General features: G+C 35.4%; 1 protein-coding gene across 1 annotated transcript; it reads right to left on the bottom strand.

Moving 5' to 3' along the window:
• Nucleotides 1–7,536: 7,536 nt before the first annotated feature.
• Nucleotides 7,537–11,745, bottom strand: LOC110381070 (retinaldehyde-binding protein 1). The gene is made up of 6 exons (XM_021341263.3): nucleotides 11,542–11,745; nucleotides 9,762–9,918; nucleotides 9,323–9,440; nucleotides 8,763–8,894; nucleotides 8,211–8,424; nucleotides 7,537–7,843 (listed from the first exon to the last, which is right to left on the bottom strand). Exons 1-6 carry the CDS (start codon nucleotides 11,702–11,704, stop codon nucleotides 7,689–7,691), a joined length of 939 nt encoding a protein of 312 aa, XP_021196938.3. The 5' UTR covers nucleotides 11,705–11,745; the 3' UTR covers nucleotides 7,537–7,688.
• Nucleotides 11,746–13,368: the final 1,623 nt, after the last annotated feature.

The raw sequence follows: 13,368 nt of genomic DNA, 5'->3' as shown, positions 1-13,368 counted from the left end.
GTTATTGGTATGTAAATTTTTGTAAACGAAACTTTCATTTTTCATACGCTATTAGAAACAAATATTAATGACTTTCAATTTCCTTGTACTTAAGGTGCAAAATAAAATAAAAACCGGCTAAGTGCGAGTCGGACTCGCATATTCCAAGGGTTTCGTACCATTATTTAAAATCACTTTTGTTGTATATGAGCCCCCCAAAATATTTATTTTATTCTAGTTTTCAGTATTTGCCGTTATAGCGGCAACAGAAATACATCATCTGTGAAAATTTCAGCTCTCTTACTATCACGGTTCATGAGATACAGCCTGGTGACAGACGGACGGACAGAGGAGCGAAAACAATAGGATCCGGTTTTACCCTTTGGGTACGGAACTTTAAAAAAAAAAAAACAGGAAAAATCAAACAAAAAAATTAAGTGAAGGGTAACAAAGTATCAGATGATTATCTGTAACCATACATTATTTTGATATCTACCCGACGAATCTTTATTAAGTCAGACACGATAATATTAAAAAAAAAATTGAAAATGTAAATGGAAGGGATAAGTCGCCTCGCAAGCGCGAGTGTGAGGGTTTTTACTCCAGCTTACTAATGTAATTTTTCTAAGAACCGTAACTACTTTGTATGTAAGTATATCTTAGACACCAATGGCTGATAAAAAAGTGAAGGAAAATATCTTGAGGAAACCTGGACTATAAAGTCCGAAATCACTAACCCGCATTAAGCAAGCGTGGTGATTAGCGTTCAACCCTTCTCCGTGTGAGAGGAGGCCGCAGCTCAGCAGTGGGACGATAAAAAAAAGGCTGTAACAGTTACAACAGTAATAGAGTAGGTAAAGAAAACATCTTGGGGAAACCTGGACCTTAAAGTCTGAACTCACCAATCTGCCTTCAGTAAGCGTGGTTTTTAACGCTCATTTCTTCTGTGTATGAGAAGAAGCTTCTAGCAGTAGGGTAATGGAAAGGCTGATAATCATGACAAAATAGAAGGAGTGACGCTTAGATTTAATTCTGAAGCTAACAGACAATTACTATGAAAATTGATTCTATTGTAAAATAAAAACAAAACAGCTTTTATTGTAATGATAGTCCTATTAAAATAATTTCAATGCCATTATCAAAATGGTTTGCGACACTATAAAAAAGGTAATATTTTTAGTTTCATGCATGTCTTTACGACAAGTAACACCTGACCATCTAGGTTTTAGAAGGCATGTTAAATTGTCACTAAAACAACACAAAAAAACTGTTAGCAGTTTATAATAAAAATAAAAAAAAAACTAGCCAAATGATGAGTGAATATAAATAAGATGAGAGAAGAGAAGCAAATCGAGTAGAGCACTTTGCAAGTTATCTCTCTCTCTTCTTACGTCTAGTTTAAAAAATAAAAGTTTTTGCCTAATAAATAATAAAAGTTTTATAATAAAACTGCGATAAAATCAATCAAATTGAAAATTCTTTCACTGTTGGGAAGCTACATTTTCTGGTAACATAAGCTATATTTTATCTGGGTACGGGCAGCAGTTCCCACGAGGAAAACTGTGGAAAAATTGCTAGTGCTAATAGGTAGAAGTCACTTACAGTTACAGCCTTTTTATCGTCCCACTGCTGGGCTGCGGCCTCTTCTCACACGGAGACGGATTGAGCGTTAATCACCACGCTTGCTCCATGCGGGTTGATGATTTTAGATTATAGTCCAGGTTAACTCAAGATGTTCTCCTTCACTTTTTTACCAGCCATTGGTGTCCAATCTCTCGAGTATGAAGGTTTGGGTTCGATTTCAGGTTAGGCAAGTAGGTACCAATGCAACTTTTCTAAGTTTGTATGTACTTTCTACGAAGTCACAAATAGCAAACAAATATTTTTATTTTTAGGGGTCATTAAGAGTTCGATACTTTGTATTAAAATGTTTCACAGTTCATGCCATCGTTTGTAGTTTTCAACCTTGATGGTTGAGCAAGTGCGAAATCTTCAATCGATGTGTTAGCCTTGGCCAGGCTATAAAATATCGTAGATCTTCATTATTTACACGTAAAATGCATGTTTTTAATATTTTGCTAAAATATAAGAGAAGTAAACAAGTGTTATTTACTATTTTAAAGTCTTCAAAACAACTGTTTACTGAAAACTGAACCTAAAAATCAAAGAAAAACTGTTTTGTTATTTTTTATGTCTTCCACATTTTATTTCCGAGCTTTTTCTCAACTATGCTGGGGTCGACTTCCAGTATAACCGTATCTGACCTCCTAAAGCTCCTATCTGAACTCCTAAACCCAGTTACCCGGGCAACCCAATAACCCTTGGTAAGACTAGTTGTCAGATTTTCTGGCTTTTGACTACCCGTAACGACTGCCAAGGATGTTCAAATGACAGCCGGGACCTACAGTTTAACTTGCCTTCCGAAACATAGAAGATCTCGTTATGACAAGATGGTCACCCATCCACAAACCGATCACGCCAAGCGTTGCTTAACTTTATGATTGATCGATCCGCACGGCTTTGACTGTCACGCGATATTAAGAGCAAATGATGTTTATGCAAAATTCTACAATATATAGCTTTTTAAGGTAAACTAGCATCATTCCGGATTTTTTATAACTCTCGTCAACTGTTACGAAATAAATGTTATTAATAATATTGATAGTATTAAGGTCAATGACTCAAGATTAAAATAACTATAAATTAGGACCAAAACACGAGTATATTTGACCTTAATCTAGAACTTGATTTTATAACTGTTTTCTGTTACAGCCTTTTTATCGTCCCACTGCTGGGCACAGGCCTCCTCTCACAAGGAGAAGGATTGAGCATTAATCACCACGCTCGATCAATGCGGGTTGGTGATTTCAGACTATATAGTCCAGGTTTCCTCAAGATGTTTTCCTTCGACTTTTTATCAGCCATTGGTATCCAAGATTTTATGACACGGGTCAGTTAAAAAGCTGGCCTATGATGGTCTATTTTTTATTAAGTAAGTTTGTCCATACGTTTGTTTTTTCATAACGTGCAAATGACTTTGCAGGTTTCGATGAAACTTGGCTGTAAGATAGAATCCCAGGTGTGGGAAGTAGTTTTGGTTGAATTCGGGAATAGTGTATAGTAACTTCTCGATAGGAATTTGGTTACCTTTTCAAATTTTTGCAATAGTTTAGGAGCCTTTAGTGTAAAAACATACAAAAAATACTTCTTTATAATTTAGTTTAGATTAAATGAAAGGGACTTTAAATCTCAAAATTATGGTAATTCGAAATTTAACAAGACTAAAAGTTTACAAAAAATACTACGTTTTTCCTCAACGTTTTTGTAAGTCAGTAAACTGTTGATATGGGATATTTTTTTATGTAAAAAATTAAGTAGTTTTAAGCAAATTTACGGCCCAGGAAAGGTTAATAATTATTTTCTTTCGACTGGTTTTTATTTTTAGTGTTAGCAACTTCTTTTGTTTTATTTAAATGATACGAGATGGACAAAATGTAAATATGAAATATACAACTGAGTTCTATATTAAATTGAAAAGTTTCTAACATAACTGGCTAACTGTGAGTCGAAGGTTTCTGATATTATAAATATATATATAATATTATAAATACCTGGTAAGAATGTACCTATGTGTGGACGAATGGATGTTTGTTAGTATTCCCAGCAGCACTGATTCTGATGAAACTTAGCATAACTTATAAATATATCAAAATATAGGTATATGAGAACATGTCTCAAAAACATCTATGTGATGCAATCTGACAGATCTATCAATGATTGGTAGTGATTGGGTTCTATAATGCGGTCCTGTAACGTTCGTCGTTCACCAAAGATCTGCCTTTGGGCGCGTAACTTTCTTAGGAGACTTGGCAATTTTTGGGTTCTTCAATAGAATTGCTGAAAAAAAAATACCATATGCCTAAGTATATTTTACAAAAAACCTGTACAACTGATGATGATTCTAAACCTATTCGAGAAACAAGTAAAGGAAATAAGCACTAATTATAACCAAAACGATTTGTTATTTTTGTAACATAATAGATTGTTTGTCAAACTAATTATACTTACCGTATAGAGTTTAAAGTATGACCGTTTTGTTGATAATAAGCCTAAACTTGAACTTTGCTTAGGCTAATTACAATTTCCTTTGACGCACTAGTTGCAAAAAATATAAGTACATAAGTATGACTTACAAAAATATCATATCTTTCTTAATTAGCGGCAAACTCTGCTTCATTTATGCTTACTCATAGTAGGTCCCGGCTGTCATTGAATATCTCTGGCAGTCGTTACGGGTAGTCACAAGCCAGTAAGTCTGACACCAGTCTAACCAAGGGGTATCGGGTTGCCTGGGGAACTGGGTTGAGGAAGTCAGATAGGCAGTCGCTTCTTGTAAAGCACTGGTACTCTGCTACATCCGGTTAGACTGGAAGCCGACCCCAACATGGTTGGGAAAAAGGCTCGGAAGATGACGACTCATAGCAAAAATGGCATCCAGACAGATTGTCAACCACGACGACTGCTGTAAGGAGATCAGCCAACTGCGCAAGACATTTTATAGTGCACAAGCATTTGCACAGACACAGGTGCACTCACTATTCCTTCACTCTCATAGCCCGAAGGGGCGGCAATCCGACTCGACCAGAGGGAGATCCTGGGACCAGCCGCTGCAATTTATCAGTGTAACTTATATTGTAAGTGCGAAAATGTTTTTTTTTGTTTGTTACCGATTCACTGTAAAAAAAGTCGTATAGATAAAAAAAATACTTCTATTCTCTACTATTAGAACTTATTTTGTTTTAGTTAATTCCAGTACAATTTAAACTTGAAATAAAAATAATATTATGTGAAGATGGATGATTTGTACCTACATATTTAAACGCTTACAAACTTTAAGATTTATATCTATTCATGTGTCGTTAATTTTCAGGCAAAAACAAAAATTCACTGTATGAAGTGCAAATCGTGATAAAAGCTAAAAATACAAGTTATCTTAATTTTATGTAGGTAACCTGACCACTAACCTGTCTTCTTTTTTGCAGCTCCTGGCTGTCAATGAATACGCTTGGCAGTCGTCACGGGTAGTCAGAAGCTAGTAAGTCTGACACCAGTCTAACCAAGGGCAGTTACCCTTGCAACCCAATATGGGTTGCCAAGGTAACTGGGTTGAGGAGGTCAGATAGGCAGCCGCTCCTTGTAAAACATTATTATTCAGCTGCATCCAGTTAGACTGGAAGCCGACCCCAACATAGTTTGGAAAAGGTTCGGGAGATGAGATTGGAATGACAGCGAAACAGTCAGATAGAGTTATTTTTGTAAGGACTACGTGTAAGTAAGGAAGTAGGTATTTCCTACTAAATTATTTTAAGATATTTCTTAAGAATTTCTTTTAAATATTTGGCAATTATAGTTTGCGTCATTAGTATTATGTAACATAGTATTATTTCTAGAATATCCTACCTACTACCGAAAATAACAAATCTATTCCAAAATAAACATAACCTACCTATATTGAAAAAACGCATTAGTTTTAAATAAACGTTAAACAACTCTCAACAAAATAAATCAAGACTTAAGTAAATGTCATTGATTTAATTAAATAATAGGTAGTTTTAGGTAGGTACCTACTAACTTCAGTGTTAAAAAAAATATAACCGACTTCCAAAAACTAAAACTAATTTTAGGTGCATCGGCCTATAAGTCGGTGTCTAATGGATGTCCCTAAGTTAATTTTGCCACCGACTTCTAGGCCGATGCACCTAAAATTAGTTTTAGTTTTTGTAAAATTATATATTGTAAAATTAGTCTTAGTTCTTGGAAGTCGGTTATATTTTTTTGTAAAAAAAGTTTTTTATTTTCAGCTTTTTAGTGATACGATTAAGTCACTATCCACATAACTTGCAACTTCTCGTTAATAAGAATAACATAAGCCCAAACACGAGGTAGTTTTCATTTTCAGTTATCGAACACTCTCGACCTTCTCTGGTCTCCATCATCAGGTCAGCTCCAAACCTTCACTGTTGCAAAGGTCTCGTCAGTACAAATAATATAAGCCCAAACACGAGGTAGTTTACAGATTCAGCTGTCGAGTTCCCTCGACCTTTCTTGGTCTCCATCATCAGGTCAGCTCCAAACCTTCACTGTTGCAAAGGTCTCGTCAATACGAATAATATAAGCCCAAACACGAGGTAGTTTACAGATTCAGCTGTCGAGTTCCCTCGACCTTTCTTGGTCTCCATCATCAGGTCAGCTCCAAACCTTCACTGTTGAATAGTGCTATTAGACATACATATGAGTGTCAAGGTTTAACCCTATGTATGCCTACAACTTTCTAAAGTTTCCCTCGATTTCTCAGAGTTTCCATCATCAAATTCTTACCTGATGACTACGGGACCAACTGGCAGCTATTCCGCGTCGAACAAAAAAAGAATCACGTAAATCGGTCTATAAACCTCGGCGTAATCGATGTACATACATAGAAAAAAAAAACATATCGGCCGAATTGAGAACCTCCTCCTTTTTGGGAAACCATAGGAAGTTGCATAAGAAATTATATTAAGACCCAGTTGCACCTTTAACTACATAATTATAACGATAATCAAACCATAATCAGACGTATACTTGCCACCCCCTCGTCAAATCGGCAAGTGAAAATGATTCGGTTATTGTTACAGTCTAATGGTGCAACTCAGTTGTTTCAAGAAAATATATATATTTTCGGTAAAGTTGTACTTGAGTAAAAAAACATATATCAATGTGAAAACCCGGACTTTAAAAGTCTGACATCGCCAATCCTACTTATGCAAGTGCGATGATTGACTCTCATTCTTTCTTTGTTTGAGAAGAGGCATGTGCCCTGTAGTGGGATAGTAAAGAAGACTGATCATGACTCATCTATAAACATTTTGGACGGCGCAGACCTTGAACTTACGACACAACCAATTACAAATTGCTACTGCCTGTCTAAACGCCTGATCATAAACTATAAGCAATAAGATGCAAAAAGTTGTTATGCTTACTGCTTAGTATAAGTCTGTCAAGTCTATAAAAATAAATCTTTTATAAGTACTTTTTATAGTTTCTATGTATTATCTTGAACACCAATGCCTAATTAAAGGTAAAGGAAAATATCTTGAGGAAATCTAGACCTGGATTAACACTCGATGGTTTCCTGGGTGAAAGAAGGCCTTAGCCCAATAGCAAGACTATAAATAGGCTGATAAATTAATAAGTTGCAATACGTTTATTAAGAAAAATAAGTATTTTTATTAAGGCGTTTGATTATGACTTGTTCGAGGGGGTCACATAGACTCTCAATATAAAACACTGGTACTCAGCTGCATTCAGTTAGACTGAAAGCCGACTCCAATATACATACCTACATATAGTCGGGAAGATGGTAAGCAGATGAGGTAAAAAGCAATAAAAAAATACTTTGTACATTCCTCTACTTTTTTTATTTAATCAATAAATAGCCACTAAACAAGTTCAAAAGACCTTTGACATTTTTAAGAAAGAATTGAATACAACATTTTCTAAAATACGTATCAAAAGTCTTTAGAACTTTTTTATAATAACACCATTATTATCCAAACAAATAAATTAAACAACTGCTTCCAAAACCCCTAAAACCAAAACAACACAAAACGACCAATTTTTAACCGACTTCAAAAAAGGTGGAGGTTCTCAAGTCGCCCGTTTTTTTTTTTCTAATCCACACACAAAGTTTTGAAAGATCCAGGCATGCCTGAATACTCTTCATTGAAAGTAGCTGAATTCCGAAGAGATTCATCAGTCGAAGCCTGTTCCATGTATTTCACTCTTTCAATGTGCTCATCCGAGCTTATTTCTTTGAAGTCCATTTCTGTAATAAGAATTACATTAGGTATATGGAAAAGTGTAAAAATTCTTAACTCCATCAAATTTTCTAGAAGTGAGAGAATGTTGTAACTTTAAGGGTAGTCAGAAGCTGGTAAGTCTGTCAGTCTTACTCGGAAAACCCAATACCCCTTGCCGGTAACGGCGTTGAGGAGGTCAGATAAACAGTCGTTCCTTGTAAAACACTGGTACTCAGCCGCATTTGGTTAGACTGGAAGCCAACCCCAACAAACAACGGAAAAGGCTCAGGAGATGATGATGAAAGAATGTTGTAACTTTAAATTACAGGCTCATACAAAGACAACATACACGTACAAATATGTCTCAAGAATAGCATAAAAACCATTCCTTACCAGTCAATTCCTTCACGCTCTTCTCATCTCCCCCAAGATCCTTCGGCAAATGCTCTCTTTGTATATGTTCATACAAAGACTCAACACTATCATGTATGATCAATCTTTGAGATAGTTTTTGACTAAGACCTTGCTTGATAATTGTGATAAGCGTATCGAAGAATTTGGACCCACTTAAAAAATGTATCTTCTTCATTCGCTGGCCTAAAGCTTCCTGCAAACAATTAGGGACAAGTTTATTTAAAGGAACACTAAATGAGTCATATGCATATTGCAAATTGCGTACTGCAATAAACATAATGCAATATAAAAGTAAACATTGTTGAAAGGTTCTTCTAATCACTAATCTATAGACAGATTTGTGTTGCTGGGTAGTTTTTAGCGCCACTTCTTCTCAGCAAAAACACATAGAAAGTGGTAAAGGGTGTACATTTTGGCAGTCTTTTGTAATTTTTGCCGTTCAATAAGTGCTGTTTTGCAGCCAAGTTTCAATACATGATAAATCTGCACTAGGGGAGGTATATGCACTAGGCAGTCAGTAAGAATACTTACAATGACAAGATTAAGAGCTTTGTGAACAATGATAGGGTTCATAGTCTTGACAGTTCCCATTTGGATATTCCGGGTGTCACCAATTATCTCGTAACCGTTGCAATAGTCATGTTGTAGCATGTAGTGGCCAAACTGGAAAATATAAGCATTACTTAAGTAAGTAAGTCTAATCGTCCCGGGTGTCATTGAACATCCTTGGCAGTCGTTACGGGTAGTCAGAATTTTATTGGGTTGCTCGGGTAACTGGTTTGAAGAGGTCAGACAGACAGTCGTTCCTTGTAAAACATTAACACAACTGAATCTGGTAGACTGGTACACGACCCCAACATAGTTGGGAAAAGGCTAGCCACATTATGTTACCTACGTTATGTAAGATTGCCGTCTCATCGGGCAATGAGAATGAAGGAATAGTAAGTGCACCTGTGTCTGCGCAAACGTTTGTGCACTTAAATATGTCCTGCGCAGTTAGCCGATCTCCTTATATGAGAACAGCCGCCGTGGCCAAAATCGGCCTTGGACCTATATATTTATAAGTATATTATACATATATTGGAACTCACCACAATAAGATACCGGTAGTATGAAATAAGTTCAAACTTGTTGTCATGTACTCCTGTCAGAACGCTCACCACTACGCGATAATTGTCAGGAGTTGGCTTCGGTAGAACGCATGTCATGCTGAAAATATAAAATAACCATCATCATCATTTATTTTGTCAAGGAAAGCCGTCTATTGGTGACAATTTCAATCGCCTTCATCCCAACTTTAGGTCTTTATTTCCAGACTTATCGTCTTTAAATTGACCCATCCATGGTCTTTTAGGTATCCCTCCTTGGTCTAAACCCTTCTCCTTTTACCTTTGGTCTAAATCATCGCAATGAATGTACGGCATGATTTTCTTTTGTGGAGCCTCCAAACTTCTCATATGTACTTTGGATCGAAAGGACTCAAATGGACGGGAAGGAAGATGATGATACGTATTCTGAAGTTTGTCTTACCAAACATTATTATGAGGCACAAATTCATTCCTAATGTCGTAATTCTGAAGAAACTCAGGCATCATACCGGTGAAGGTACAAAGTTTGTCAAAGCGCTTCTTAGCCCTTTCGATAGACCCTTTATTGTAGATGAGGTAGCGCTCCAAAAAGTCTCGATCTGCAAAAAATATCAAATTAGCCTGGATCTGCGAATATTTTGTTACCGGCTGTTCCTATGTTAAAGAAGATATATGATGAAGAGCTCGTACCTAAGTCGAAGCCGCACGGATAAGGTTAAGCGACGCATGGTGCGGTCGGTCCGTGGATGGGTGATCATCTTGTCTCTGCGATGAACAGGTTTATCAATCACCAACTTCCGGGCTTTGAGCAAACCCATAAACCGATATCGGTCCAACCCGGGTATCGAACACGAGACTTCGTGCATCAAAGAAGCTATATCAACGAATGCTAAGTCAGTAAGTTCTCTGATACACGGGTGACTCCGAGACACAGCCATTTAATAAATAAATAATATAATACAATTAATCATTCTATTATATAAGACGTTGATTCTTTATTATTAATGGTAATAAAACGCGTAGGTATACGTTTATTAGCGTCGAGAACATTTGTCATCATTTTTTATGAAATCTTTGTGTAAGTATGTATCGTTAAAATGAATGGAGAAAAGATTGATAAGCCTCTGAAGATAGTTGCAGTCGAAAAGGTTCTATTCAGAATAAATAATAGTTTCTCACTTTCTTGAATTTGAACAATTTATTTTTTTTATAAACTATCTTTCACCAGGGATTTCACACACGTTACGAAAATATGCGGAGAAAAACTTCCCCACATCCGGATAAAAAGTACTCCTTAATTGTTAAAGATACAATATAAGCTTCTTTATCGACAAGTTTTATCGAAATCCATCCAGTATTTTTTCATCCATTCATGCATACAAACTTTCGCGTTTTAAATATTAGAAGAAGAACTAGTTTAGACTAAGCTAAATGATTTTCTGTAATTCATCCTAACTCATATGAGACAAGAAACCAGTAATTCTGACAACCGGTCTTACCTAGGAGTATTGGGTTGCCGGGTAACTGGGTTGAGGAGGTCAGATAGGCAGTCGCTCCTCATAAAACACTGATACTCAGCTGCACCCAGTTAGTTGTCAATAGGCTAGGCAGATGACGATATGAGCTAAAAAAAACCGGCCAAGTGCGAGTCGGACTCGTGCACGAAGGGTTCCGTAAATTACAGTTAAATCAACCTATCTCAAAAACTATAAGAGATACTTTGATCAAACCAAAAATCGTTGAAAGAGTTAATTAGCATGCATCACCTCTATTTTTTTTAGAATTTTATACCCCGTAGTTATAAAAATAGAGGGGGGGGGACATACTTTTTACGACTTTGAGAGCTGATATCTCAAAAACCGTTCACTTTAAGAAAAATGTTTTTTAGAAAACTTTATATCATTTTAAAAGACCTTTCCATTGATACCCCACACGGGTATGTACATCGAAAAAAAAAATTTCATCCCTCAGTTACATGTATGGGGGGCCCCACCCCCAATTCTTTTTTTTACTATTTAGTGTCATATTTTTGTAGCGGTTCATACAACACATATTCCCATCAAATTTCATCACTGTAGTACTTATAGTTTCCGAGTAAATCGGCTGTGACAGACGGACAGACGGACAGACGGACAGACGGACATGACGAAACTATAAGGGTTCCGTTTTTGCCATTTTGGCTACGGAACCCTAAAAAGCTAGATTTTTTTCAATTTACTCACCAAATTCTTTGACCCTGAAGTGCGGCTGCTTTTTAATCCAATCTTCCAACTGATCTATATCTTGTTTCAACCTATTGATATCGTCATAACCGAAACATTTCCGAACGTTCAACAATTGGTTGTCATTGAATTCGAAAATTGGGCACGGTTTAATTGACTCCATTTTTTTTTTCAGAAAAATTTCCAATTTCTTATATTTTTTTTACTTTTATTTTTATTTTATAACTCTATTTTTAATTTTATATATTAATTTTCAATTATTTTATTGTTAAATGAGATTTTTTTTTATTCGATAATAATTTGATACCGATGCGCAGGAGTTTGCACTAAGAGTGAATTTCAAGCAAATAGGCGTCGCGTTTATATAAATACTTACCTAATATTACGTACATAGAGAGAAAATAATTTATGCACTCGCTTATAACGTCGATTGTATTTGAAAATTATTTATTCACAATAGAATAACTGATAAAAATTAAAAACATTTACATCGATAATGCAGAATTATATAATGATAAATTGAGGAGTTTGTACCTATTTTGAGCGAAATCTTTGGTTTAAAAATGTCTTTTATTTAATTAAAATCTATTTATAAAAATATTTCTAAGTCATCACCATCATCTGCTTAGTGTTTTCCCAAATATGTTGGGGTCGGCTTCCAGTCTAACCTAATGCAGCTGAGTACCAGGGCTTTACAAGGAGCGACTGCCCATCTGACTTCCTCAAATATAGTCAGTGTAAATACTTTGTGCATGATCTCTCGTAGAATCAGATACAAAAAATATATATAAACAACATTTTATATGAATACTGTTGCCTTTCGTCTTAAAAGTTATTTTAGAGATTTTTTTAATTAGCTACACTAGTATTTGTTGATTGCAATTCGTAACGACTGGGCTCCAATTAAATATTAATGAAAAATCTATTATTTTTTCTTACTTTTTAATTATGTACGGTTTATGGATTGCATCAAAAATTATTATTGCAATTAATAAATATGCATCAATATTTTGCAAATCGAATATCTTAAGTACTCCTAAAGGAGCATACAGGTGTAAGAAATAAGTTGGTTTAGTTTAGGTTTTCTTACTGAACAATTAACTTCATCCGCATCCCTTGGGAACTACTGCTACACCGGGATAAAATATACCCTGTATTACTAGAGAATAGTGTGGCTTTCCAGCAGTGGAAGAATTTTTCAAATAGTTTCAGTAGTTTCCGAGATTTTCGGATACAAACAAACAAACGAGTGTCAAGTCTTTATTATATTAGTATAGATTATCCTCCAAAATAGCTTACACATGTAACTCTAAAAAAACCTCTTTACAAGACTTGATACAAATAATATTTATCTGAGGTAACGGTTTAAAATGATTGATAATTCATTGTTTATTATCGATTATCGCCTCTGATAATCTTTATATATATAATGGTTTGGATAAGATTTATTGAGCAATAAAAGTTTTTAATAACTATTACAAAAGCGTGCATAATTATAATATTAATTAAAACTTTTATTATCGCGCATCATCTAGCCTATCTATTTCCCAACTATATGTGAGCTATAGTAATACAATAAACAAGAAACATTTTTGTTTGTTTGTATCAGACTCCGAAACTACTTAAACAATTTTAAAAATTATTTCATTCCTCCGAGCCTTTTTAATAAATTCACTATTGTACACTCTTCTTGAGTAAAATCCACAAACATACACAACCACGAACTAATCCTGATGATAGATCGATCTGCGCAGCTTTGACTTAGCTACAAGCTTCTAAAACGCTCTTTATGCCTTCCAAAACACGGAGGAATACAGAGGAAGTCGG

Source organism: Helicoverpa armigera, chromosome 22 (assembly GCF_030705265.1).
Source record: "Helicoverpa armigera isolate CAAS_96S chromosome 22, ASM3070526v1, whole genome shotgun sequence".
Lineage (NCBI taxonomy): Eukaryota > Metazoa > Arthropoda > Insecta > Lepidoptera > Noctuidae > Helicoverpa > Helicoverpa armigera.
This window is presented reverse-complemented; position numbering and strand designations above follow the sequence as displayed.

Bases quoted from the DNA above. Each gene is read 5' to 3' on its own strand.
- LOC110381070 (XM_021341263.3), bottom strand. From the start codon at position 11,704: ATGGAGTCAATTAAACCGTGCCCAATTTTCGAATTCAATGACAACCAA. The intron at 9,919-11,541 runs GTGAGTAAATTG...TATTTTTTGCAG, and splicing joins CTTCAGGGTCAAAGAATTTG to ATCGAGACTTTTTGGAGCGC. The intron at 7,844-8,210 runs GTAAGGAATGGT...TTCTTATTACAG, and splicing joins GAGCGTGAAGGAATTGACTG to AAATGGACTTCAAAGAAATA.